This window comes from Carcharodon carcharias, chromosome 4, assembly GCF_017639515.1.
Source record: "Carcharodon carcharias isolate sCarCar2 chromosome 4, sCarCar2.pri, whole genome shotgun sequence".
NCBI classification, from domain to species: Eukaryota; Metazoa; Chordata; class Chondrichthyes; order Lamniformes; family Lamnidae; genus Carcharodon; species Carcharodon carcharias.
Window position 1 is genome coordinate 65861510 of NC_054470.1, and position 26807 is coordinate 65888316.

General features: G+C 44.4%; 1 protein-coding gene across 9 annotated transcripts in view; it reads left to right on the forward strand.

Annotated features, from left to right (window-relative positions):
- Positions 1-16774: 16774 nt before the first annotated feature.
- mfhas1 (malignant fibrous histiocytoma amplified sequence 1) overlaps positions 16775-26807 on the forward strand; it is a 97972-nt gene continuing 87939 nt past the window's right edge. For all 9 annotated transcript variants that reach the window (XR_005942819.1, XR_005942818.1, XR_005942821.1 and 6 more), the window contains exon 1: positions 16775-19854. Coding sequence is in view for 2 of the 9 variants with exons in the window: in XM_041186189.1 (XP_041042123.1) it covers positions 17013-19854 (2842 nt within the window). In the remaining 7 variants the exon portion in view is untranslated. The remainder of the gene's footprint in view (positions 19855-26807) is intronic.

Sequence of the window (26807 nt, forward strand, 5' to 3'; positions counted from 1 at the left end):
ATCTGTGAGTGCACCCCCGCGCACATGTGCAAACTTCCGCGCTCACCCTCCTCTCCACCCCGACCCCCCCCCGCCCCAGCATCGCTGACCATTGCAGCGCACAATTCACGCTGACTGGCCACTCCCAGGCCCCCCCCACCGACGAGGGGAACATCCTCCCCTAAGGTTCTATACAAGTTTTAAGAATGAACCCAAAATCCATAAGATAAAAGCAAAATACTGTGGATGCTGAAAATCTGAAATAAAAACAGAAAAAGCTGGAAATACTCGGCAGGTCTGGCAGAAACAGAGTTAACATTTTGATCCAGATGACCCTTCTTCAGAACTTTTTCTTCCGAGTTATTTTCTGAAAGAAATCTCATTTACACTTGAACAAATCAGTACTAACTACTTCTATTGTCTTCCTAGGAATGCTGTTCGATAGACTGATCACTCACTCGCTGAAATAATGGGTGTTATTTTCAATTCACTCTCTGTTGGAATGATGGGACCAGTAGCAGATCTGGAACCTGAATGGTGAAGGACTGGATTTCGCTGTGGCCTTTTAACTGAGCCATGGCATTAGCATCCTTCCGGGTTCCTCAACCAGCGAGGATGAGTGCAATCATGCACTGGATCCGTCAAATGAAAGATTTCTAATTAAACACAACTCCGCTGAGGTCAGAAAAGCTCAAATGGACATGAATTCCTGACATTGCAGCAACAGCAGGGTTGGAGAGGAAGCCTGGGAAGGTTGCTATTATGTGGAGATCCTTTTGTGGAATCAGAGGAACTGCAGTGAGGGGGCTCTCCCAAAGATAGGAGGAAGAGGCCAACCGCTCCCAGCAAGCAGGCATGGATGGAAGTAGCTGAGGGAGTCAGCAGCTGGAGTGTGGTCTTTCCAAATAGGTGATACTGTACTAAGAGGATCCAGGAGCTCAGGAGGGCAGGAACAGTGTGTGGCGTGACATTTTAAGATATCATACTCCACACTCTTACTTTCCCAGCATTTTCCAGCACAACATTCCTTAGACCAATGCACCTTGTAGCTCCACTCATTCCTCTCTCTCCAGGTACCTCACATGTCTATCTGAGCAGCCAACACTCACCCTCATCCTATTGCCTTCTCACACCCTCTAGCCCCTAGTCACCTTCCACAAATGCTGCCCTTCCCCCCTCTCCAGCCAAGCCATTGCAAATACTCACACCTTATTGCTTTCTCTCTTTGCAGAAGAAAGCACACAACCTTAAGGAGAGGCAGAGACCCCAGGGGTTGGCCATCCAGTGACAGGCATCTTGGCAACCACTGACAATGTGTGCCTACCCTGGTCCACAAGGAAGGAGGTCATTTCCAGCAGGCTGCAGACGTCAGCAACAAACTGCCATGAAAACCGGAGCCTCCTGAGGAACTGGTGCTCTCACATGTTGAGAGAGCTGTTCTTCCACCTGTAAACCCTATGTTGAGGGTCTCACCACCTTCCAGCTGGATTTCTGTGTCCATCCACTCTGTTCTGTTGGGCAGAGCCTTGTGCCCTGCCCCATGGCAGGTTTGGTGGCAGGGGGCATTTGATCAGACAGGAGGGTGGCAGTTGGGGACACCAACACCTTCCTGCCTCCACCCCAATTAAATCCATGGTGGGAAAGCCTCTGGACGGTCTTCCCACCCCACTGGCAATTGAGGCCCTTAAGTGGCCAATTAATGTTCACTTAAGGGCCTCATCCCACTGCCACTGGTATTAATCTGGGGTGGGTGTGGGGCCTGCCATACAGGGAGCATGATAAGCAAATCCTGGCTTGTTTGCTTGCAGGCTTCTGAGGAGGCATTTAGTGCCTGACTGAGGAACCTGGCATTGGGAAGGGGGTTTCCTGAGAGCCACCCCCTGCCAGTGCTGCCAACCCCCCCTTTTCCACCTCCGCATGACCACTCTCCCACCATCACTCACCTGTGCCTTGGTCCCTCCTCGATCTGAGGCCGCGGGTGGGTGTAGTACCAGCAGTAACCACTGCCTCCCTGTTGGCACTGTGGGGTACAGAAGAGCTGCCAGCCTCTGATTGGCCAGCAGCTCTCAGTGGGTGGAACATCCGCTCCCTGGGTCCTTGATCCTGGGGCAAGGCCCACCACTAGCCTGTCAAGTGCATGAGTGGCACAAGATGCCGCAAACCTTCCCAAAGAAAGGTGGCACAGGGCTCTCACCAGGGCTCCAGACAGTTGCTGAGACACCCGACGCTTCCACAAGATTCCACCTGTTGAGTGGCATGTGCCTGAGGAGAAGGCAGCAGGTGTTGGTGTTGGAGTTGCTGCTCCTCTTGTTCTTTGTCAACATAAACTGTTCCCATACTGTGGTAAAGGCTGGCAGCAGGGAAATGAAGCTGAAGGTGCCTGAAGTGCAAGGCAGCTGAAGTGATTTCAAAGACGTTGACAATGACCATCAAACAGCTAAAGCACTCTCTGAAACGGAGTGCTCTGAGCAGCAGCCTCTCACGTAGCCAAGGCTGCAGCTCTTCAGTTTCGCTGATCAAAGGCTTCCCAACCTGTCAGTTTTACTGAAGAAACACACCCCGTTGTACAGTTACCTGGTTAACACTGGCGAATTGCTGACAGCTTGGTTAATAGATCTGCTGGCTGATAAAACCAGAATGCAGAGTTAGAGAGACACTTAACTTCCTACTTGCATGATCTATTTACCTTCCTGATGCCTTCATCCAGCCCCAGTGAAACACGAAAGAGGGCCAATGATGTTGGGATGGCAAACTGACATCACTTTTAGAGAATTTAGGGAAATTAACCTACATGTACCCAAACCTGCCTCCCTTTGCCTCCCAATAATTCTATTTTGAATTTACCACCCCACCCCCCCCCAACCTTCCAGTGCTGGCTATGTCCTCTGGTTCTACTTTTCTAGACAAGGTGAAATATATTGTCATTATCTAGTCCATTTACAATCTTAAAAACAGCAATTATCACCTCTCACCCTTCTCTTTTACAGTGAGAATATGACCAAACCACATATCATTCATTTTGGTTGTATCCCTTCAATATCTTTTGGTACTGTAGTGACTAGAAATACACACAAGATTATAGCTACAGCACCAATAGTTGATTAAGTGACAGAATGATCTCACTATTTTGGCTCAATATTGACTATTTAAAACATCATCAAACTATAAGTGGGTCCCCCTTTTGGTTTTCTTTCCTTTAGCTGATATGAATTGTGATATTTCATTATATAAACCTCAGATTATCACTGAGTCAAACAAGAGGAAAGGCAAAACGGGCCTCATAACCACATCCCACCCACAGAACTACTTGAAATGGTATAGCCCCTAGGCAAGTTATTCTGTCCATTTTGAAAATACTAGGATATGCAACAATGCAGTTGTGATATGCTTACTTGCTTATCTTATTAGTGGTTCCCAAATTTGAAACATTAATTGAAAACACAAGCTAATCCCATGTGGCAACATAGTTCCCTACAGCCACTAAGGTTTGGCTCTGTGTACCTTTTATTTGCAGTTCAGGATCAGACTTGTAGACACACAGTTTAATCTACCAGACTGTTTTTGGTCTATGGAAATTTGGATTTGACAGCAAAAGATTGGGGCTGTCTTGCAGAATCTAGGGTCCTGCAATCCGACAAAGAAAGAAGATTTCCAGGGATTTAAGTCTGTGAGATTCCACACCTTCTCCATCAAATGTAGTGACACCTGGCTAGTTTTAGATTATTACAAGTTTCAGGTCTGCCTTAGATATTCTTTTAGGTTAAAAAAAAGAAAATGCTGGACATACTCAGCGGGTCAGCAGCTGTGGAGAAAGAAACAGAGTTAATGTTTCAAGTCGATGGCCTTTTATCAGAACTGGGAAAAGTTAGAGGTTTAACATGTTTTAAGCAAATGAAAAGGGTGAGGGTGGAAGAAGAATTAAGAGAGAAGTCTGTGATAGGGTGGAAGACAGAAGAGATTGATTGATGAAAGAGTTGGTGGTGCAGAACCAAAGGGAGTATTTATGGGACAGGTAAAGAAACAAAAGATGTGTCTAAAGGAGGTGTGAATGACAGAATGATGAACAGCAGCTAACCAAAAGAAACAGGAAAAAATGAGGGTAGCGGTTACAGTCTGAAATTGTTGAGCTAAATGTTGAGTCCGTAAAGCTGTAAAGAGCCGAAATGAAATTTGAGATGCTGTCCCTTGAGCTTACACTGAGCTTCATTGGAAAGGTGCAAGATACTGAGAGTAGAGAGGTCAGCTAAGAGCACGTTGGAGAATTGAAATGACAGGTGACCAGATACTTAGGGTCAAGCTGTAAGACTGAGCAGAATATCCCACGAAATAGTCACTCAATCTGTGTTGAGTCTCCCAAATATAGAGCAGACTGCATCACGAGCAATGAATACCGTATACTAAACTGAAACAAGAGCAAGTAAACTGCTGCTAACCTTGAAGAGAGTATGGGGCTTTGGAGGGGGAAGAGAAAGGAGAGAAAAAAGCAGCTGATGCATCTCCTGCATGTATATAGAAAGATGCCATGGGAAAGGAACAGGGTATTGGGGGTGATTGAGAAATGGACCAGGGCATAGCAGAGAGAATGGGTCCCTTCGGAATGCTGAAAAGGAAGAGGAGGGGAAGATGGTGGTGGCAACACGCTGGAAGCGGCAGACATGCCGGAGGATGATTCTTTGAATACGAAGTCTAGAGGGTGAAAGGTGAGGACAAGGGAAATCCTATCATGGTTCTGGGAGGAAGGAGAAGGGGTGAAAGCAATCTGAGAAAGGGGTTAGTCATACAAACATATATACATAAGAATTAGGAGCAGGAGTGGGCCACTCGGTCCCTCGAGCCTGCTCCACCATTCAATAAGATCATGGCTGATCTAAATGTAACCTCAACCCCACATTCCTGCCTGCCCCGATAACCTTTCACCCCCTTGTTAATCAAGAATCTATCCAGCTCTGCCTTAAAAATATTCAAAGACTCTGCTTCCAACACCTTTTGAGAAGAGGGCTCCACAAACTCACAATGCTCTGAGAGAAAAAATTTCTCCTCATCTCTGTCTTAAATGAGTGACCCCTTATTTTTAAACAGTGATCCTTAGTTCTAGATCTCCCACAAGAGGAAACATCCTCTCCTCATCCACTCTGCCAAGACCCCTCAGGATCTTAAAAGTTTCAATTAAGTCGCCTCTTATTCGTCTAAATTCCAGTGGATATAAGCCTAACCTGTCCAGCCTTCCCTCATAAGACAATCTGCTCATTCCTGGTATTAGTCCAGTAAATGTTCTCTGAACTGCTTCTAATGTATTTACATCTTTCTTTAAATAAGGAGACCAGTACTGTACACACTACTCCAGATGTGCTCTCACCAATGTCCTGTACAACTGAAGCATAATCTCCCTACTTTTGTAACCAATTTCCCTCACAATAAATGATAATATTCTATTAGCTTTCCTAATTACCTGCTGTACTTGCATACTAACCTTTTGCGATTCATGCACTAAGACACCCAGATCACTCTGAATCCCAGAGCTGTGCAATCTCTCACCATTTAGATAATAAGCTTTTTTATTCTTCTTGTCAAAATGAATAATTTCACATTTGCCCACGTTATACTCCATTTACCAGATCTTTTCCCATTTACTTAACCTATCTGTCACTTTGTAGCCTCCTTACGTCTTCTTCACGCTTTACTTTCCTACCTATCTTTGTGTCTTCAGCAAAGTTAGCAACCATTCTTTCCATTCCTTTATCCAAGTCATTTATATAAATTGTAAAAAGTTAAGGTCTCAGCATTGATCCCCATGGTTCACTGCCAACCTGCCAACATCCTGCCAACCAGAAAAAGACCCCTTCATGCCAACTCTCTGCTTCCCATTAGCTAGCCAATCTTCTAAACATGCCAATATGTTACCGCCTACATGATAAGCTTTTATTTTCCACAATAACCTTGATGTGACACTTCATTAAATGCCTTCTGGAAATCTAAGTACAGTACATCCACCGGTTCCCCTTCATCCACAGCACATGTGGCTCCTGCAAAGAACTCCAATAAATTGGTTCAACATGATTTCTCTTTTACAAAACTATGAGCAGAATCTTCTGTTTGGCGTGCGGGGGCAGGCCCCGCATGCTGACTTGTAAAATTACGTGCGGTGATGTCGGGCGTGCATCCCAACATCACCGCGTATCATTCTGATCTTCCATTCGGCGGGCACGTGCCAGAGTAGGCTGCGCGTCCACCAAACTGTCAAAGGCCTGTAAAGGCCATCAATAAAACAGTTAACCCAATTGAGAAAGCTGCCCTTCCAACCTTAAGGTTGGCGGGCAGGTGAAGAGCCCAGGCGCCTTTGCATTTTTCATGAAACCTCATCCATGGTGTAGTTACAATTAGGGGGCCTGTACACCACTCCCACAAGTAACTTCTTGCCTTTATCATCACACATCTCAACCCAAATTGCTTCTACATCCTGGTTTCCTGAACTTAGTTCATCCCTGTCTAATGTGCTAGCACCATCATTAATTAACAGAACCACCCCCCCCACCCCCCATCTTTTCCTAACTTCCCGTCCTTTTTAAATGTCATGTACCCTTTAATATTCAGGTCCCAGTCTCTGTCATCCTGTAGCCATGTCTCTGTAATGGCTATCAGATCATACTTATTTACTTCTATTTGCACTATCAGGTTCATCTGTTTTGTTTTGAATGCTAAATGTGTTTAGATACGGAGCTATTAGTTTAGTCCTTCTACTATTTTTGTAGTGTCTAGCCTTATCTGCTGATTTACTCTTGGATTTGTACACCCTGTCCCTTCTTGTCACCGTCTGTTTATCATTTCCCATGTTAATACCTGTTTCTCCTACCTTGTCTCTACTCTTTGGTTTACCATATCTCCTCAGATTTGATCCCTTGCCCCCACTGTTCAGTTTAAAACCCTCTCTACTTCCCTAGTTATGTGCTCGCAAGGACACCAGCCTCAGCACGGTTCAGGCGTAGACCGTCCCAACGGTACAGCTCCCACTTTCCCCAATACTGGTGCCAGTGCCCCACAAACCGGAACCCACTTCTCCCACACCAGTCTTTGAGCCACGCATTCATTTCTCTAATCTTATTTATCCTATGCCAATTTGCACATGGCTCAGGTAATAATCCAGAAATTATTACCTTTGAGGTTCTGCTTCTTAATTTTGTGCCTAACTCGTCAGACTATGCAAAGCCTCCTTCCTCATCCTGCCTATGTCGTTGGTACCTATATGAACCTTGACCATGGGATCCTCCCCCTCCCACTGCAAGTTCCTCTCCAGCCCTGAGCAGCTGTCCCAAACCCTGGCACCAGGCAGGCAACAAAGCCGTCTGGACTCTCACTCTTTCCTACAGAGAACAGTGTCAATCCCCCTGACTATACTGTCCCCTACTACCTCTACATTCCTTTTTGCTCCGCCCACTTGGATGGCTTCCTGTACCTCGCAGCCATGGTCAGTTAGTTCATCCATCCTGCAGCCCCCACTCTCATCCAAACAAGCTGAGAGAACCTCACACCTATTGGACAATTGCAGAAACTCACACTCCTGCACTTCTACCCTCTGTGTACCCTTACCTGCCACCGTCGCAGTCACACCCTCCTGTCCCTGACCACTGACCAAATCAGAAGACCCTACCCTAAGTGGTGTGACTGCCTCCTGGTATAAAGCATCCAGGTAACTTTCCCCCTCCCTGATGAGTCTCAGAGTCTGCAGTTCAACCTTTGAGCCGAACGAAGTTCCTCAGCCGCAAATACTTACTGCAGGCCTAGTCGAGGGACCTGTCAACCACGGAGTGGTGTATTCCTCAGCTGAGGAAAAAGGAAGACATATCAGAAACATTGGCATCAGAACAGATGTGATAGAGAAGGGAAACTGGGAAAATGGAATGGAGTCCTTACAGGAGGCGGGATGTGAGGAAGTGTAGTTGAGGTAGCTGTGGGAGTCAGTGAGCTAAGAGTAAATATTTGTTGATAGCCTATCCCCAAAAATGGAGACAGAATGGTCAAGGAAGAGAAGGGAAGAGTCAGAAATGGACCGCGTGAAGGGGAGAGGATGGAATTTGGAAGCAAAGTTCATGAAGTTTTCTAGAGCAGTCTACAGTATTCAATGTATGCTTTTATACTCACTTGGATATTGTAGTGCTGGTCACTTTCACAAGCAATCTGAGCATTGCATGTTTGGAGTGCACCTTCATTGTCCAACATTAATTATAATAGTTACCCATGGGTGTAACAACAGGACCCACTTGTTATTTGAACTAGCTATTATACTTTTCTCCTATGTCCTCATGGGTGCTTTTCTGTACTTTCTTAACACAGTGAAAAATCATATTTAAGGTTTGAAGTCTGATGTAAACCATTAAACTGCTTTATTTCTCAGGCAGCAGTGAACATACAGAGCGACAGTTGCAATCAAACCTCACTTACTTTATTTAATATTTACTTCTCTCCTTGAAACATGAGGAAAAGAAATAAAGCACACACCCTGTCCCTTTTCTGGGTTTGCTTTCATGTTTTTGGCATTTTGCCCATCTTTCAAAACAACTTCTAAATACAAAAACTGAGCTCTTTATTTTAGTTGCCAACTCTAGGCTAAGGGATTGAACCTCACAGTCTCTTGATTAAAACTTGACATACTACCTGTGTATTACTGCTATGACTCTGGTTTAGAATATGGCTGACATCAAACTTAAGATGAGCACCAAAGCATTCCAGCCTGTGTCATTAGGTACTTCGCATACCCAAATCGAGGTCTAACACCTATTGTTATCCCTTTGCAATTTTTCCCTGTCATGAATACAGCTGGTGGCAGGCCAGCTGCATTCAGGAAAATGTGGTCTTCATGTGGCCTACACAGCAGTCTCCAAAGGGTTTGTTGTGGACTGCCACCTAAAAAGTAAGTTTGCTAAAACAAATCCTTAAATGCATGCAGAGGAATGCTTCTCCCAGATATAATGCAATGCTGAAGATCATTACTAGCTTCCACTGAACCACTTCCTTTCCTAATTCTTCCCTCCCTCTTGATCTTTCTGTCCCTACCAATTGCTTCTTCTTCCTCTTGATCTTCATCCTCCCTTCCAATCACATCCCAGTAATTTAACATATCTGGTGACTAATTTGATAAAATCATCATTATCAGGAAAGGGTCAAGTGGATAAGAAACTCCATGCCCTCACTTTTAACTGGCCATCACCAATTTCTGCCAAGTGGGTAGAGTTAAAATTGCACCTTAATTAATTATGAAATAGAGTGAGTAACTCAATGAATGATGATGTTTTAATCAAATTGCTGGCAGCATGGCCTCTGCCTTTGGTGCTCTCTGTCAGTGCTGTGGATTGTAAAAATTCTTTTGAAAGACTTTCTTTTTCAGAATGCTTCCTCACCCTGGATAAATATTCTTTAGGCTTTCCTGGCAGAAAACAATCCTGATACACCACTCAAGATTGGGTTTGCACTCATATTTGGTCAAAAGGACTAAGTATGAGCTGGGGCACTGAAAAAAGATCCTGATTTTGGTAAACAAAAAAGGCATTTTTACAGATCCAAAATATCAATTTAACATTCTAGTTGATAAATTATGCCATGTGAAAGACAGAATTTATCACCTCTTTGAGGCATCCCAAAATACTTTGTAACCAATGAGTTACTTTTTGATAAATGTTTGGCCAAGACAGCAAGGAGAACTCCCCTGCTTTTCTTCAAAATTGTGGCATTGATCTTTTATGTCCACCTGCATATGAGGGAAGATGAGGTTTCAGTTTAACATCTCATCTGAAATATGCTCTGCCTCCAGACAATTAATGCCCCTTGGAGAATTAAATGGCTGTGGGAAGCCAGTATTAGTGGGGATACGTTCCCCACAGACTCTTCAGATGGCAGGGCAGGAAACCCTGCCACCCAAAAAATCCTGGCCATCAGGACAGTCTTAAGGAAGTATCTTAGCTTGGAAGAACAGGAGGCAGAGTCAGTGTGAGTGGAGATAAGAAATAATAAGCGATGGAAAACACTGGTGAGAGTTATCGGTGCACTACTGGTGGACAGAGTATTAACCAAAAAAGAAGTGGAGCTAGTAACAAAGGCAATGCAATAATTGTGGGGGATTTTAATCTACATATAGACTGGACAGATCTAGTTGGCAAAAGTAGTTTGGAGGACAAATTCATGGAATGCATTCAAGACAATAGATCATGGAATTAACTAGGCAAGAGGCTATGTTCAATCTTGTGCTGTGTGATGACACATGATTAATTAGTAATCTCTTAGTAAGGGATCTGCTAGGGAAGAGCAATCATAACAGGATGGAATTTCACATTGTGTTCAAGAGTGACATGTAAAAGTCCGAGATTAGAGTATTGAACTTAAATAAAACCATTTATATAGATATGAGGGACGAGTTGGCTAAGGTAGATTTTGAAATTAGATTAAAAGGTATGATGGTAGATGGATATTTGTGAATATTTAAAGAAATATTTCACAATACCCAATGAACCTACATTCCATTGAGAAATTAAAATCTCCATTGGTAAAGGGACCCATCTGCGGCTAACTAAATAGGTGAAGGATGGTATTCGATTAAAAGAAGTTTATAATATTGCTGAACAGAGTAATAAGCCTGAGCATTGGGAGACTTTTAGAAACCAGCGAAGGATGACCAAAAATTGATAAAAGCAGAGAAAATAGAATATGGTAGTAAACTAGCAAGCAATATAAAATAGATTGCAAGAGCTTCTACTAGTATGTCAAAGGAAATAGCGACGAAAGTACCTGTGGGTCTTTACACAGAATCACAGAATTGTTACGGTGCAGAAGGAGGCCCATTCGGCCCATCGTGTCTGCACTGGCTTTCCAAATGAACATTATGACTCAGTGCCATTCTCCTGTCTTTTACCTGTAATCCTACACATTGTTTCTATTTAAATAATCATTGAATCCCCTCTGGAATGCTTCGATTGAACCTGCCTCCACCACCAGATCCGAATCATTCGCTGTGTGAAAAAAGTTTTTTCTCGCATCGCATTTGCTTCTTTTGCAAATCACTTTAAACCTTTGCCCTCTCATTCTTGATCCTTTTACAAGCAGGAGCAGTTTCTCCCTATCCACTCTGTCCAGCCCCCTCATGATTTTGAACACCTCCATCCAATCTCCTTTTAGCCTTCTCCTCCCCAAGGAGAACAGTCCCAACTTCTCCAATCTATCTTCATGCTGAAGTTTCTCATCCCTAGAATCATTTTTGTAAATCTCTTCTGCACTCTCTCCAATATGTTCACATCCTTCCTAAAATGTGTCTTGCAGAACCGTACACAATACTCCAGCTAATGTCTAACTAGTGTCCTACACAAGCTCAGCATAACCTCCTTGCTCTTTAGTGGTTGAAGCAGGGGTGATTATAATAGCTAATAACAAAATGACAAAGACATTAAACAAATATTTTGTGCCTGTCTTCAGAGTCAAAAACACTAAAAAAAATCAAAATAATGGGAGCAAAGTGTATAATGAGAACAAGGGACTTAAAAGTACTTATTGTTAGTAAATAAAAAGTGCTGGAGATATTAATGCGACTAAAAGCCAACAAATCCCGTAGGCCTGATGGCCAATATCCTAAAGTTCTAAAAGTGGTAGCTGCAGAGATAGTGGATGCACTGGTTGTGATCTTGGATGGGGAAAGAAAACAGGGAACCCATTAGCCTGACATCAGTTTTTGGGAAAATGCTGAAATCCGTTATTAAAAAATAGGTCACTTAGAAAATTATAATATGATTAGCATAATTTTCGGAAAGGAAAACTGTTTTTGCCAAATCTATTAGAGTTTTCCAGGCTGTAACTAGTAGGGTAAATAAAGGGGAACCAATGTATGTGGTATATTTGGATTTTCAAAAAGCATTCAATAAGCTGCCACAGTAAAGGGCTCATGGAGTTGGTAGTAATATATTAGCATGGATAGAGGATTGGTTAACGGGCAGAATAGAAATAAACATGTTATTTTAAGGTTGGAAGGCAGTTAGTAATGGGGTCCTGTAAAGATCAGTATGCATACTAACAAGGAGCAGGAGTAGGCCTTTCAGCCCCTCGAGCCTGCTCCATTTAATAAGATCATGGCTGATCTATCTGATAGTAACCTGAAATCTGCATCCCATCTACCACTGATAACCTATCTCCCTCTTGTTTACCAAGAATCTATCCATCTCTGCCTTAAAAATATTCAAAGACTCTGCTTCCACCACCTTTTCAGGAAGAGAGTTCCAAAGACTCACGGCCCTCTGAGCAAAAAAATTTTGCCTCACTCTGTTTTAAATGGGTGACTCCTTATTTTTAAACAGTGACCCTAGTTCTAGATTCTTCCACAAGAGGAAACATCCTCTCCACATTGACCCTGTCAAGACCCCTCAGGATCTTATATGTTTCAATCAAGTCACCACTTACTCTTCTAAATTCCAGTGGATACAAGCCTAGTTTGTTCAACCTTTCCTCATAAGACAACCCACCCATTCCAGGTATTCATCTGGTAAGCCTTCTCTGAACAACACTTCAACTATTTATAATCCATATTAATGACACAATGAAGGGACTGTTTATAATGTATCCAAGTTTGCTGATAATACAAAGCTAGGTGAGAAGGTAAGCTGTGAGGAAGACATAAAGTGTTTGCAAAGGGCTATAGATAGGTTAAATGAGTGGGCAAGAAGCTGGCAGATGGAGTAGACTTTGGGAAAATGTGAGCTTACTCACTTTAGTAGGAACAACAGAAAAACAGAATATTTCTTAAATATTGAGCAAGTATTAAATGTTGGTGTCAAGAGGGATTTGGGTAACCTTATACACAAAACACAGAAGGCTAACATGCAGGTACAGCAAATAACTAAGAAAGCAAATGTTTTTTATTGTAAGGGGTTGGAATACAGGAGTAAGGAATTCTTTTTGTAATTATATAGGGTTTTGGTGAGACCACATGAAGCACTGTGTGCAGTTTTGGTCTCCTTATCTAAGGAAGGACATATTTGCCTTGGAGGGGATCCAATGCAGGTTCAATACAATACTTTGATTCCTGGAATAGAGGGTTGTCCGTTGAGGAGAGATTGAATGGAATGTGCCTATACTCTCTTGAGTTTAGAAGAATGAGAGGTGATTCATTGATATATTAGATCCTGAGAAGATTTGACAGGGTAGACACTGAGAGGCTAATTATCCTTGATAGAGAGTCTAAAACTGAAGTGTACCATGTCAGGGTAATGGGTCTGTATTGAGATCAGAAGAAATTTCTTCACTTGGAGGCAGCAAATTTTTGGAATTTTCTACCCAGAGGGCTGTTTATGCTCAGTTATTAGTATATTCAAAGCTACGATTGATAGATTTTTGGATTCTAAGGGAATCAAGGGAAATTGGGATCAAATAGTTAAGTGGAGTTGAGGTTGAAATCAACTGATTTTAGTGAATGGCAGAACTGGCTCGAGGAGGCTGTATATCCTACTCTTGCTCCATTTTTTATGTTCTTATGTTCTCCCAATATTCTATTCACTTTGTTTCTGCTCTCTGATGCTTCCCCTCTGAAGGTACAGAGTTCTATGATTCTTCTATCTTCATTGATGGAAAGGGCTGTACCACATTGTGACATTATATTCAAATGTTGGAAGAGAACAAATTATTCAATAATATAGCCTTTAGAATTTTTCTTTGGTGGTCTTTATCACACATGGCTAAATTTCTACCCGAAACCCATTGAAGTGTAGTCACCCTCATCCTCTTATTATTTTTAGCCACTTGCCTTTGCTCCCCTGTCAGCACAGCCTCTCGGATCCTCTGTTGTTGGTCTCACTACCTTACCAGCAGCCCCATTTTAACTTAATCCAGGCATAATTGTAATTCAAGATAGCATTCTTACTGAGCACCAAATTTCCTTCTCCCTCCTGTTATCATTGAATTAACTTAATGATCCTGAATTTTCTGCAATAGAGATCTTGGGTACAAACACTATTAGTTGTGCTCCCCATTCATCCAGTGGCAAATTCTAACTTCAATTTGCTGGAAAAATAATTATGTTACACGGCACTGCACATAGAGGTGGAACAGCACAACTAATATCTGACAATGCAATCTGAGATAAAAACAGAACTTGCTGGAAATACTCAGCATGTCAGGTAGCTTCCATGGAGATAGATTCAGAATTAACATTTTAGGTTAACGACTTTTCATCAGAACTGGAAAAAGTTGGAAACATAACAGGTTTTATGGACAAACTGGTGGTCTCACTTACACATGAGAAATTCCGTGGAGCTGATCATAAACCTGTTACCTTTAATAAATATTTTGAAACTTTTTTAAAAAGTAATTACATATACTTGGATAACGTTTTGTTTATCCTTTTTAATAAAGATATGAAAAGGTTTTGACAGCAATATGTCTGGCAATTAACTTACATTATTACTATTTCAAAACAACCATCATAAATACTCTATGCAGAGCACCACATGAAGTCCAACATCTAAAGAGTTGTTAACTTGAAGAATGGTGAGAATGTGGAACATGCTACCACAAGGCACAGTTGAGGCAAAGAACAGATGTATTTAGGAGGAAACTAGGTAAACATGAGGGAGAAGTAATAGAAAGGTATGCTATAGTTTGCCTTTGTCACAGCCACATAGGATGTCATTTATGACTTTGATAAAAGCTGTTTCATCATTGTGGCAGCATAGAAACCTGATTGGAAGGATTCAAACATGAAGTTCTGGGTAAGATGAACATTCGTTTTTGGGAGATGACAACATTTTCAAGGAATTCAAAGAGAATAGGAGATTGGAGATAGGGCAGTAGTTTGGAAGGATGATGGGGTCACAGGTATCTTTTTTGAGAAGGGAGTTGACGGCAGCAGTTGAAGGAGAGAGAGACAAAACCTGAGGAGAGAGAACCATTAACAATGCCAGCTAACATTGGAATCAGGAAGAAAAGTTGGGTTGTTAGTAGTTCACTGTGAATAGGATCGAGTGGGTAGGAGGAGAGTCTCATGGACAAGATGAACTTGGAGAGGGCATGAGGGGAGATAGGAGAAAAACTGGAGAAAGATACAAGTTCAGGGCTAGAAGAAGTTTGGCCCGGTGGGCTTGGAAAAGGGAGGGAAGTGACAGGGCCAGATGATCATATGGTCTCAGTCTTGGTCAAAAATCCATAGCTCTTTACACCCATTGATGCAGGAGGCAAGAGAGAGGGGTTCAAAAAGACAGGTTGTCATACAGGAAAGAAGCCAGTGGTTATCTTTGCATTCCAACAATAGAAACTGATGTTTATATAACATCTTTAACATTATAGAATGTCCCAAGGCTCTTTACAGGAGCATTATGAAAACAAAATATGGCAACAACAATAACTGATATTTATATAACCCCTTTAATGTAATAAAACATCTGAAGGCACTTAACAGGAGCAATATAAAACAAACTATGACACTGAGCCATAGAGGGAGATATTAGATCAAATGACGAAATACTTGGTCAAAGAGGTACATTTTAAGAAATACCTTAAGGGAGGAAAGTAAGGTAGAGAGACGGAGAGGTATAGGGAGAGAATTCCAGAGCTTAGGGTCTAGCCAACAGAAAGCATTGCCACTAATGCTGGAGCAATTGAATTCAGGAACATTCAAGTGGCCAGAATTAGATGAGCACAGATATCTCAGAGGGCTGTGGGGTTGGAGGAGATTACAAATATAGGGAGGGGCCGAGGCCATGGAGGTATTGGAAAACAAGGATGAGAATTTTAAAATCAAGACATTGCTTGGGCAGCAGAGTTTTGGGGAGCCTCAAGTTTAAGGAGGGTAGAATGTGGGAGACCAACCAAGAGTGTGTTGGAATAGTCGAGTCTAGAGGTAATAAAAGCACGAGTAACGGTTTCAGCAGCAGATGAGCTGAGACAAGTGTGCAGTTGGGTGATGTAACGGAGGCAGAAATAGGTGGTCATAGTGATGCTGTGAATATGAGTACTTATGCTCATTTTTTAAATTCATTCACGGGTTGTGGGTGTCTCTGGCTGGGCCAGCATTTATTGCCCATCCTTAATTGCCCTCGAGAGGTGGTGGTGAGTTGCCTTCTTGAACCGCTGCAGTCCATGTGGCGTAAGTAAACCCACAATGCTGTTAGGAAGGTAGTTCCAGGATTTTGACCCAGCGACAGTGAAGGAACGATGATATATTTCCAAGTCAGGATGGTGAGTGGCTTGGAGGGGAACTTCCAGATGGTGGTGTTCCCATGCGTCAGTATGGTCCTGGAACAATGAGCAGTTTTAGTCAGCGAGAACAGGAACAGAAAGTGCTTTATGTTGTCCAGCTAGATCTGGTGTTGAATGACTATACATGTTCAAATCTTCAGTGCATAGGCTTAAGGGAACGGAAATAAGAGCTGTGCCAGGGTGAAGGGCTAAGGTTAGAGAGAGTAATGGTTTAATGGGGGCAAAGTCATTGAAGGTGGAGGCGAGGTAGAACAGCAAAAGAGTATAATTATAACATGGCAAAGAGGAAATCAGTGTACGAATGATCAGATTATTTGAAAGGGAATTTGCTGTTCTACAGTTGTTCTACTTCACTACAGTCAATTGCAAACAGAGACAGCTATGCTCTCTAGACAGAGCAGGAGGTGATCCCAGGTTGAGAGAATGTTTATTCCCCAGTCCAGATTGCTCTTTGTTACTGCCGGCTGCTTTGGCCAAGGAGGGGGGCGCGGCAAGGAGGCTGAGGAGGGGCGGCGGCTCCTCCCAGGGCCCCGAGGCTGGCCAGACGCGCTGTGTTATTGGCTGCGGCTTTCAGCCGGTGTCAGAGGAGGAGCGGTGGCAGGGAAGAGCTGCAGCTTCTGTCTCCGCCCCGGGTAGACGGCGAGAGGGGAACAGAGAGGGCTGCTCTCTCCCCCTCTCACCATCCATGACTCCCGGTGGAAGATGCGGCGGCCGCCGGGGACTCGGTGCTCAGAGCCTCCAATGGAGAGGGGGAGGGAGCGGCTGAACATGTAGGGAAGCGGGGGAAGGAGAAAGGTCTGTGTCCCCGCCTCAACATGGCTGAGAACCCTGGCAGCGTGAAGACGGCGAAAGTGTGGCGGGAGGCAGCGCTGCGCTGCAGGAAACTCCGCAGCAACTTGCGGCAGCTCACCGTGTCCAGCCAGAGCAGCCAGAACCTCACCCTGCCGGAGAACATCAAGCAGATCCACATCCTCAACCTGGCCAACAACTCGCTGCAGGAGCTCCCCGAGGGGCTGGACAGCTCGCTCACCAACCTGCGGGCGCTCATCCTGCGGAGGAACCGCTTCTGCCGCCTGCCGCCGCCCCTCCCGGCCCTCCGGCACCTGGACGAGCTGGACCTGGGCCACAACTGCCTAGCCCAGCTGGCCGGCGAGCTGGGCGGCCTGCAGCGCCTCCGCAAGCTCTGCCTGAGCCACAACAAGCTGCAGCTCCTGCCGCCCGAGATCGGCGACCTGGGCGGCCTGGAGGAGCTGGACGTCAGCTTCAACGAGCTGGGCCAGCTGCCCAGCACCTTCGGCCGGCTGCAGCGGCTCCGCACCCTGGACGTGGACCACAACAAGCTGACCCACTTCCCCCCGCAGATCCTGCACCTCGGCGAGCTGGAAGAGCTGGACTTCTCCGGCAACAGCATCCGCGTCCTGCCCCAGGAGATCCTGATGCTGCGCTCGGTGAAAATCCTCTGGCTCAGCGGCCTCAAGCTGTCGTGCCTGCCGGACACCTTCTGCAGGCTCACCGCCCTGGAGAGCCTCATGCTGGACAACAACGCCTTGCACTCCCTGCCGCCCAGCTTCGGCGACCTGGGGCGCCTCAAGATGATCAACCTGTCCTCCAACCGCTTCGAGGACTTCCCGGCTGTCCTCCTGGAGCTGGTGAATTTGGAGGAGCTGTACCTGAGCCGAAACCGGCTGTCCGCCATCCCGCCCAAGATCTCCAACATCAGCAGGCTGGCCACCCTGTGGCTGGATAACAACAGGGTGAGGTACCTGCCCGACTCCATCGTGGAGCTGGTCCACCTGGAAGAACTGGTCCTGCAGGGGAACCAGATCGCCATCCTCCCCGATTCGTTTGGGAAGCTCTCCAAAGTCAGCCTGTGGAAAATCAAGGACAACCCTTTGATCCAGCCGCCCTATGAAGTCTGTATGAAGGGGATCCCCTACATAGCGGCCTATCAGAAAGAGCTAGCCCTGTCCCAGCCTGCGGTAAAACCTAGGCTGAAACTGGTACTGATGGGCTCTAAATGCGCTGGCAAGACATCACTCAGACAGTGTCTGGTCGGAAACCTGTCAAGTCTCCCTGCAATCCATGGCAAAGGAATCGAGGTGACTCAGTGGGTGGCTGATGCTGAGAAGAATTTAACCTTCATTGTCTACGATTTGGCTGGGGACCAGAACTATGATCTTATCCAGCCGTTCTTTCTTTCTCCTGGCGCTCTTTATGTCCTTGTAGTTAGTTTGAAAGCTTATGTCTCTGGTCGGTTTTATGAATTGGTTGGGTATTTCTTGCACCTACTTGGGGCCAGGGTCCCTCATGGCGTTGTGTGTGTGGTGGGCGCACATGTGGACCAGTGCAATGAGAAAGAAGTGGAGGAAAAATGCCTGGACATCCATCATCAAATTGCCCTCCAAGAGAAGCGAGACGTTGAGGTCATGCAGGCTGTGGCCGAGAAGGTGGACGGGGCTCTAGGGCAGGAGTTTGACCTGCGAGCTACTAACCCACATGCACCTTTTTATGGAGTCTCTGATAAGAATCTGAGGAGGAAGAAGGCCCAGGTACAATACCTATTGAACAACCGCCTTCAGATACTATCCCCAGTTATTACTGTGAGCTGTCAGGAAGACCACATTGGAATTAACCGCTTGAAGGACAAGTTGCTTTCTGTGGCTGAGCACCGGGAGATTTTCCCTAATCTGCACCGGATCTTGCCCAAATCCTGGCAAAGGTTGGAAGAGCTCCATTATAAACCCCAGGAGCTCTGGCTTTCCTGGTGGGACTCGGCCAGACTGGGATTACAAGCTGGTCTTACCGAAGACCGACTCCAAAGCGCCCTGTCCTACCTACACGAAAGTGGTAAACTGCTGTATTTTGAGGACAGTTTGACTCTCAAAGAGTGTGTCTTTCACAACTTGACCAAGCTGATCGACATCCTGAATGTCTTCTTCCAGCGCGATGCCTCAGTTCTGCTCCAGAAGCTCTTGGCAGATGCCAATATTGATGAGCTGAGGGCCACACAACTCCACCATTACGTGGAGGGGTTCCTGCTTCATGGACTGCTCCCTCTGCATATTATTCGACTGCTTCTGAAGCCACACATCAAAACTCAGCAGGATCTCCATCTGATTCTGGAACTACTGGAGAAGATGGGACTTTGTTACTGCCTCAACAAACCCAAAATTAAGCCTCTAAATGGTGCGGCGGTTTGGTTCAAATTCCCCTGTTATGTGAAAAATGAAGTTCCTCATGCAGAAGCCTGGATCAATGGGTCTAACCTCTCTGGGCAACCGTTTGCAATTGAACAGCTCCAAGTGGAATACAGTTTTCCTTTTTTGTTCCCGCCAGGCCTATTTGCCAGATATAGCGTCCAGATCAACTCTCATGTTGTACAGCGGTCAGATGGCAAGTACCAGATCTTTGCTTACAGGGGCAAGGTTCCAGTGGTGATCAGTTACAGACCAACCCAAAGTAGTTTGCAAGCAGACACCTTATCTATTGCTAGTCATGCTTCATTGCCAAATATTTGGACAGCATGGCAAGCCATAATCCCTCTGGTGGAAGAACTAAACGTGCTCCTCCAGGAATGGCCGGGGTTATACTTCACTGTGCATGTCCTGTGCTCCAAGTGCCTTAAAAGAGGGTCCTCAAATCCTCATACCTTTCCAGGTAAGATAATTAGATGCAACTGTCTCAACACCTCCACATATGTGAGATTGAGTAAGCTTTCACTTGTATGTTTTATTTGTGCTTTAAATTCATTAGACCTTTCAATTTTATGTCCAGAACTGGAAATTCATATTTGAAATTGTGAAAGTTGTAGCTCTTGAACCCCTTGCTGACTTTATAACCACGCAACCATGTTTGCTAATGCTATTGTCAATGATTCTCCATATGTGTGGTCTGTGGATCATTGGTGGTCCTGAGGGTCCTACATGTGGTCTACAGACTGCTCCAAAATGCCAGTCACTTTCGAGCAACGCCACAGCCGAGGCCATATGAGGGAGAGCAGAACCCTCAACCCCGCCACCTGGGAGATGACATACGACCAGAGCGACTCCCGTGTGTGCAGCATGAGTAGCAATAAGCAAAAGCAACAGCAATGTAATTTCATATGCAAGATTTATGTCACTGTTACAACATTCAACTGCGAGATTGGATTTTCAACACTTGTGGGGCTGAAAACAAAAGGAACCAACTGAACGTGGAGCCCAACATGAGACTGAAGTTCTCCAGCTTGGAACCAAAACATCACCTCATTGTCTCGTCAAAAGCAGCCTCATTTTTCCCATTAATTCTGATAAGTGTTTTTTGCATTGGGAAGTAAAAGAGGTGGGACCAGTAGGTAATTGCAGATCTTGCCCCGCTTAAGGTGGCCCATGGACAAAAAAGTTTAGTGACACAGAAGGGAGCAAAATGTTTCAAAATGACACTGATAGACTAAGTCAGAGGTTCATAGTATTTTTGCTTCTGAGGCCTCTCACTCCATGTTATAAAAGTTCCATGGACCACCTATAACCTGACACAAGCATTTTTCTGTTTTTTTTTAAAAAAAACTCCCTCCATGCTGTTCCCACTTGCGCTGTGTTACTACTGCTGCCACTTTTATCCCGATTCCCTCACTGACTGCTCTTTGCACATAGGTCAGTCCTGGTTATAAAAACAAAAAAACTGCGGATGCTGGAAATCCAAAACAAAAACAGAATTACCTGGAAAAACTCAGCAGGTCTGGCAGCATCGGCGGAGAAGAAAAGAGTTGACGTTTCGAGTCCTCATGACCCTTCGACAGTTCTGTCGAAGGGTCATGAGGACTCGAAACGTCAACTGTTTTTTCTTCTCCGCCGATGCTGCCAGACCTGCTGAGTTTTTCCAGGTAATTCTGTTTTTGTTTCAGTCCTGGTTCTCTGTTTCAGCCAAACGCCCTCTCCTCCTCCGCCTCCCCCATTTCAAATATTTTTACAATAGTAAACAATGAAAGTGAAAAAGACAATTGCTCACACCAGTGCCCAGAAGGTCATAGGAGGTTAAGGAGGTTATAGTGGGGCACTTAGAAAATTTCAATGCAGAGTCAACATGGATTTGTGAAAGGGAAATCATGTTTGACTATTGCAGTTCTTTAAGGAAGTAACAAGCAACGTGGATAAAAGGAAGTCTGTGGATATGCTGCACTTGGATTTCCAGAAGGCATTTGACAAGGTGCCACATCAAAGATTACTATGCAAATAGTGTAGGGGGTAACATATTAGTATAGATAGAGGATTGATTAGCTAACAGAAAATAGAGTAGGCATAAATGGATCATTTTCGGGTTGGCAGGATGTGACGAGGGAGCACTAGAGGGATCAATGGTGGGACCTCAACTATTTGCAGTTATATCCATGACTTGAACGAAGGGACCAAATGTACGGTTGCTAAGTTTGTTGATGACACAAAGATAGGTAAAATAGGTTGTGAAGAGGACATAAGGAGCTTGCAAAGGGATACAGATAGTTAAGTGAGTGGGCAAAAATATGACAGATGGAGCATAATGTGGAAAAATGTGAACTTGTCCACTCTGACAGGAAAAATATTAATCAAATGGAGAGAGATTGCAGGACTCTTGAGGGGGATCTGGATGTCTGGGTACATGAATCATTAGTATGCAGGTACAGCGAGTGGTTAGGCAGGCAATTGGGAATGTTGTTTATTGCAAGGGGAATGGAACATAAAAGTAGAGATGTTTTGATACAGTTGTACAAGGCTTTGGTGAGACTGCATCTGGACTACTGTGTACGGTTTTGGTCTCTTTCGTTAAACTATATAAATGTGTTAGATGCAGTTCAGGGAAGGTTTACTTGACTGATACCTGGAGAGGGAGAGGCGGTTATCTTATGAGGAAAGGTTGGATAGGCTGGGCCTGTATCCATTGGCGTTTAGAAGAATGAGAGAGACCTTATTGAAACATATAAGATCCTGAACAGACTTGACAGGGAAGATGCTGAAAGGATGTTACAACTTGTGGGAGAGACTAGAACTAGGAGTCACAGCTTAAAATAAGGGGTCTCCCATTTAAGACGGAAATGAGGAGAAATGTTTTCTGAGGGTTCAGTCTTTGGAACTCTCTTGTCCAGTTTTCTAAAAAAGTGTCCTATTTCTCTAAGACTTGTTGAATCCAGGGCACAATTAGTCATTAACATACTTCAATGTTCATTAAATTATTTTTGAATTTTGGTTGAGGTGCAGATTTAATCTATAAACCGGAAACTATCTTCTGTTTGCTCACCTGAACTATTAGGAGTCCTGGGGTTTTGCGAGGAGTTTGAAATTATAGGCTGTGATTTTACCAGCCCTTTGGGTATGAGCTGGGTGGTAAGTAAATGGCAGCGGAAGGCATTGGGAGGGATGTGAATGCCAACTAAGGTAACTGGCCCATTAATGGCCATTTTTATGCCTCTGCCAGCTTCCCACTGTGTGGGGAGGTCACCTGGTACATTGAGGCAGCCTCTCAGCGGCTTCCCAGGAATGTCTTTCTTTAATGATGTATGATGGTCTACAGAGGAGCCGGCCCGCCACCCCCTCCCCCAGTGGCAATGGCCTCCCTGCAGCCCCAACGCCACCGCTGGGCCCTTCCAATCAACGGGCCTGCCTGCCTGCCTGGCCCGAGCACATCAAAAAAATTAACCCCAGTCCCCCCCTCTTCCCTGCAGCCTCAGCAGTGGCTGCCAAGCTTAGCTCTCCAATTGGGTCAGCAGCTCAGAAAGGCATGCCACCATTCTTAACAGGGGTACCAGAGGCATTACTTGGGTGGCACCTGTAGCATCTCCTGTGTGATCCTGCCATTTGCCCGTGCATGCTCAGGACTCCAGCATATCGGTGAAATTCCAGCCGTCATGATTACAACATAGGAGTTGTGCTAAGTGACAAGTAGCTTGGGAGGTGATGGGGTATTGTTTGTATGGTATCGCCTACTTACTGATAAAGGGCAGCACTGAGGAGAAGTAATCAATAACCTGGTCTTCAGTTTTATTGAGGAACTGTCCAATAAAACTTAATTTTCACTTCAGCCTGAGGGACATGATAGTTAAAGTCTGGATGTGGTGGAGGAGAGATGAGCAGAGAATCAAATGTTAGAAGAGATTAAGAAAAATGTAGTGTTAGGTGTGTAGGGAGAGAGGACTTGCACTGAGCTAATTGTTGAATGGAACTTTCTGACACTGGTCTGTGATGTTGAAGACCTCTTTGCAGTTAGAATACATTTGTGAGAGCTTTAAACTGGAGGATATCTGCAGCAGTGAGCCATAAATGTCTATAGCACAGAAATAGACCATTCAGTCCACTTTGCCTGTGCCACTTGTTACAGCAATCCAAAACGAATCCCAATGCCCTGTTCTCCTGCCATAGCCCAGTGTCCTTTTACACTTCAAATATTTATCCAATTTTTCTTCATTGGACTTTAGCATGCCATGCTCCAAGTCTGCATAATTTCCCCTAATCTCACTCCTCACTCTCTTGTGGCAATTTTAAATTAATGACTCCTCATCAATGCCACCCCAACCAGGGGAAATTAGTCTTTCTTCTGTCAAAACCTCATTATTTTTATCAAATCAATTCTTATGCTTTCCTGCCCAAGTGGAAATAGTCGCACTGTCTGTTCCGAGGAAGGGTCATTGCAACCTTAACTCGCGTTCTCTCCACAAATACTGCCTAATCTGCTGAGTATTTTCAGCATTTTATCTTTTTATTCCCACAATCCCAAGCCTTTCTTCATAATTATAGTCTTGCCCCTCTAGCAACAACTATGCTGTAAGCTCCTTTTGCTTTGAAGTCCTTTCTAGCAAATGGGCATCCAGAACTATACCCAGTACTCTGTGTTGGAGTAGTTTTCTAATGGTGTGCACTGTTTTTATAATCTATAGTAAGGGTATAGCTATAGTAATGGTGCATTGTCTGCTTCTAATTAACCTTTTGATGAAAGTGGAGTATGTGATTAGATTCAGTAGCTTCTCTGCTCTACTAACTGGATTGGATTGCAAGCAACTTTAATGGCTCAGATTCTTGGTTTCTTTTAGTTACTATTAATGGTTTAAAGGAGTTCCAAATGTACAGATTAGATTGATTGGCAGTAATTGAGAGCAGATTATCTTTTTGTGTCTTTGTACTGAAAGGAAAGCACTGCATTTATTCTGAGCCCCAAAATTTGATGCAACCTTCAGTAGAATTAGTACCCCCACTTTGGAGGCTTAATGAGTTTATCCAGATAATTGCTGAAACCTGCTGACCGAAAAGGTTGCAGATTCAATCCTGGCCTGTGCTGGGGAAGTGATTTCAATTGGTGAAAAAGGTGTTTACAATTAACCTCGGTCCCTATAAAGAGGAGAGTTACCTGGGGTTCTCAGTCCTGACAGATTTCAAAGTCACCCCCTGTTAAAACTGCGAGATGGAGCTCCATGGTTATCTCCCCTTAGGAGAGCAAAATCTTGAACACTCATTCCTGTATCCGATAGCCTATGCTCAACCGATTGGGGAGAGAGGTAGAATTAAGATTAGCTGCCGTGCTTTTAGGGAAGATGAGGATCAGCCCACAATCCATTGCTGATCACTATCCAGGCTCACAGATAAAGAGAGATTCAACATGTGCCCGGCGAACCGGTGAAACGACAGACTTTAGAGTGCAGATTGGAAAATTTGGGGTGGGGGGGGTGAAATGATGACTTGAAGAAATTTTTCTGTGCTCTTATTTTGTAACTCTCTTTATTTTCATCCCTGCCCAATGCAGAAATTCCCTGGGCTGGGTACAGGAAGAGGATACTTTTCCAGTTCAGTCTGTCACTGCTGAATGCATATTCCAGGAAGTGTGGGAGCAGCTCTGATGATTCATCTGCTCTGGGATCTTTTTATACTTCTGTGGAAGAACTGATCTTTTGCTTGGAGCTTTTCTTTACAGCTCCTCTGTTTTATGTGTGTATATGTATGCAATTTTACAACACCTTTCCTATTCTCATGATGTCCCAAAGCGTTTCTCGGCTAATGAATTATTTTGAGCAGCCACTGTACAAAATGAATTAAAGCTACTGCATTAAGATCCCACAAAGTGTTATGAGATGAATGACTGGTTGATCTGTTTAAGATGCTGTTGCTACAGGGAGCAATGGTGACCCAGGAACAACCTGCTGCACATCTGCCACTGGTAGGAACCCTTAGACCCATCTGAAGTGGTGGCTGGGACCTTGTTTCAATGTCAAGCAAAAGACAGCACCTCCTGCCAGTGCAGCATATTCTCAACACTTCACTGAAGTGTCAGCCTTGATTATGTGACCAAACCCTAGAATGGGGGCTTGAAGCCATGATCATCTGACTCCGGTGAGTGTGTTACTGCTGCAGGGATGCTGCTAGGATCTGGAAGGTGCAAGATACAGGTGAATGGGCATAGGGCCTCCTGTATATAAGTTTACTTGCTCGCTGCTCAATCTTTAGAAAATAACCCACAGTTTAATCATAAGAGCATGAAAAATAAAAGCTGCGTGGAAGAGAGGAGTAGGGAATTGGATGGTGTACAAATTTGCGAGTGCAGTACTGAAGGTAAAAGGAGAGAGAGGAAGTGATGTTATTTAAAGGGAGGTGGAGTTTTGCTCATTGAATTTGCAGTGACTTTATCTGAGTTACAGCCTTTCTCGTCCTGCTATGTGATGTTGCAGACCTTTTTAAGCTGTAGCACATTTGCAGATAGAACACAACTGAGTGACAGCACCAGTAGAATGGCGTGGATCTCATGCTCATTCTGTATGATTAAGGAAGGCAGTATATAAAGCCTTATTTAAATTTTGCATTACAGCTAGACCCTAACTTCCTCCTCATTCCCAACACACGCAAACACTGCATTTGGATGGTCCCAATCCTCCTCATCCCAGGACTCTCCCACCATATCTCACACCAAGCCATGAAATTCTCCACTATCCAGCCCTAACTCACCTCAAGGCTGCCCGGCATTCGTGTACATTTACCCAGGACCTTGTGCCCTTCCCGTGCTCCAGTATTGTAGGATCCCTCTCCAAGTCATTCCAGGTCCCTGAATTGACTCCATTGCTCCTTTATTTAAACCCTTGTATAAACTTTCAAGTCTGTGAGTGCCTTAATGGCAGCACAAGCTCAGATTCTTAGCTGCCGTGCACAAACGCTCGTCGCCTGGTCCAGCATAATTATTGTAGGGTTGTGAGAAGGGAGCTTGACAGGTCCAAAGTCCGACTTTGGCCAGGCAGAAAGGATGGGCTTATTCCTGTTACACTGCCTGATGACCTCAGTTTAATGGTTAACTGATCCAGATAGGACACATCTTGTGAAGGTTGGTAGTTTCCTTTTTAGTTCTATTGCGTTTCATTTTTCAGCAATGGTGAGTTTTGCAGTTACTGGCCCAAAACTGAGGTCTATGCTGCAGTGTTTTCCCTTTCACTGTTTAACCTTTGCTGTTGTGAATTGCAATGCACTGGGTGAGTTGTCACTTTACAGAGGCTCCTCTGTGATGTTAAAGTGAAGTGACCATGTTGTTAATACAAAGCAATATTCAGTAAGTAGCCTTTCCACAAAGTCCTGTTTGTACTACGCAATACTAAGTATGTAATTCCTTATACTGCCTCATTGCAGGCATAC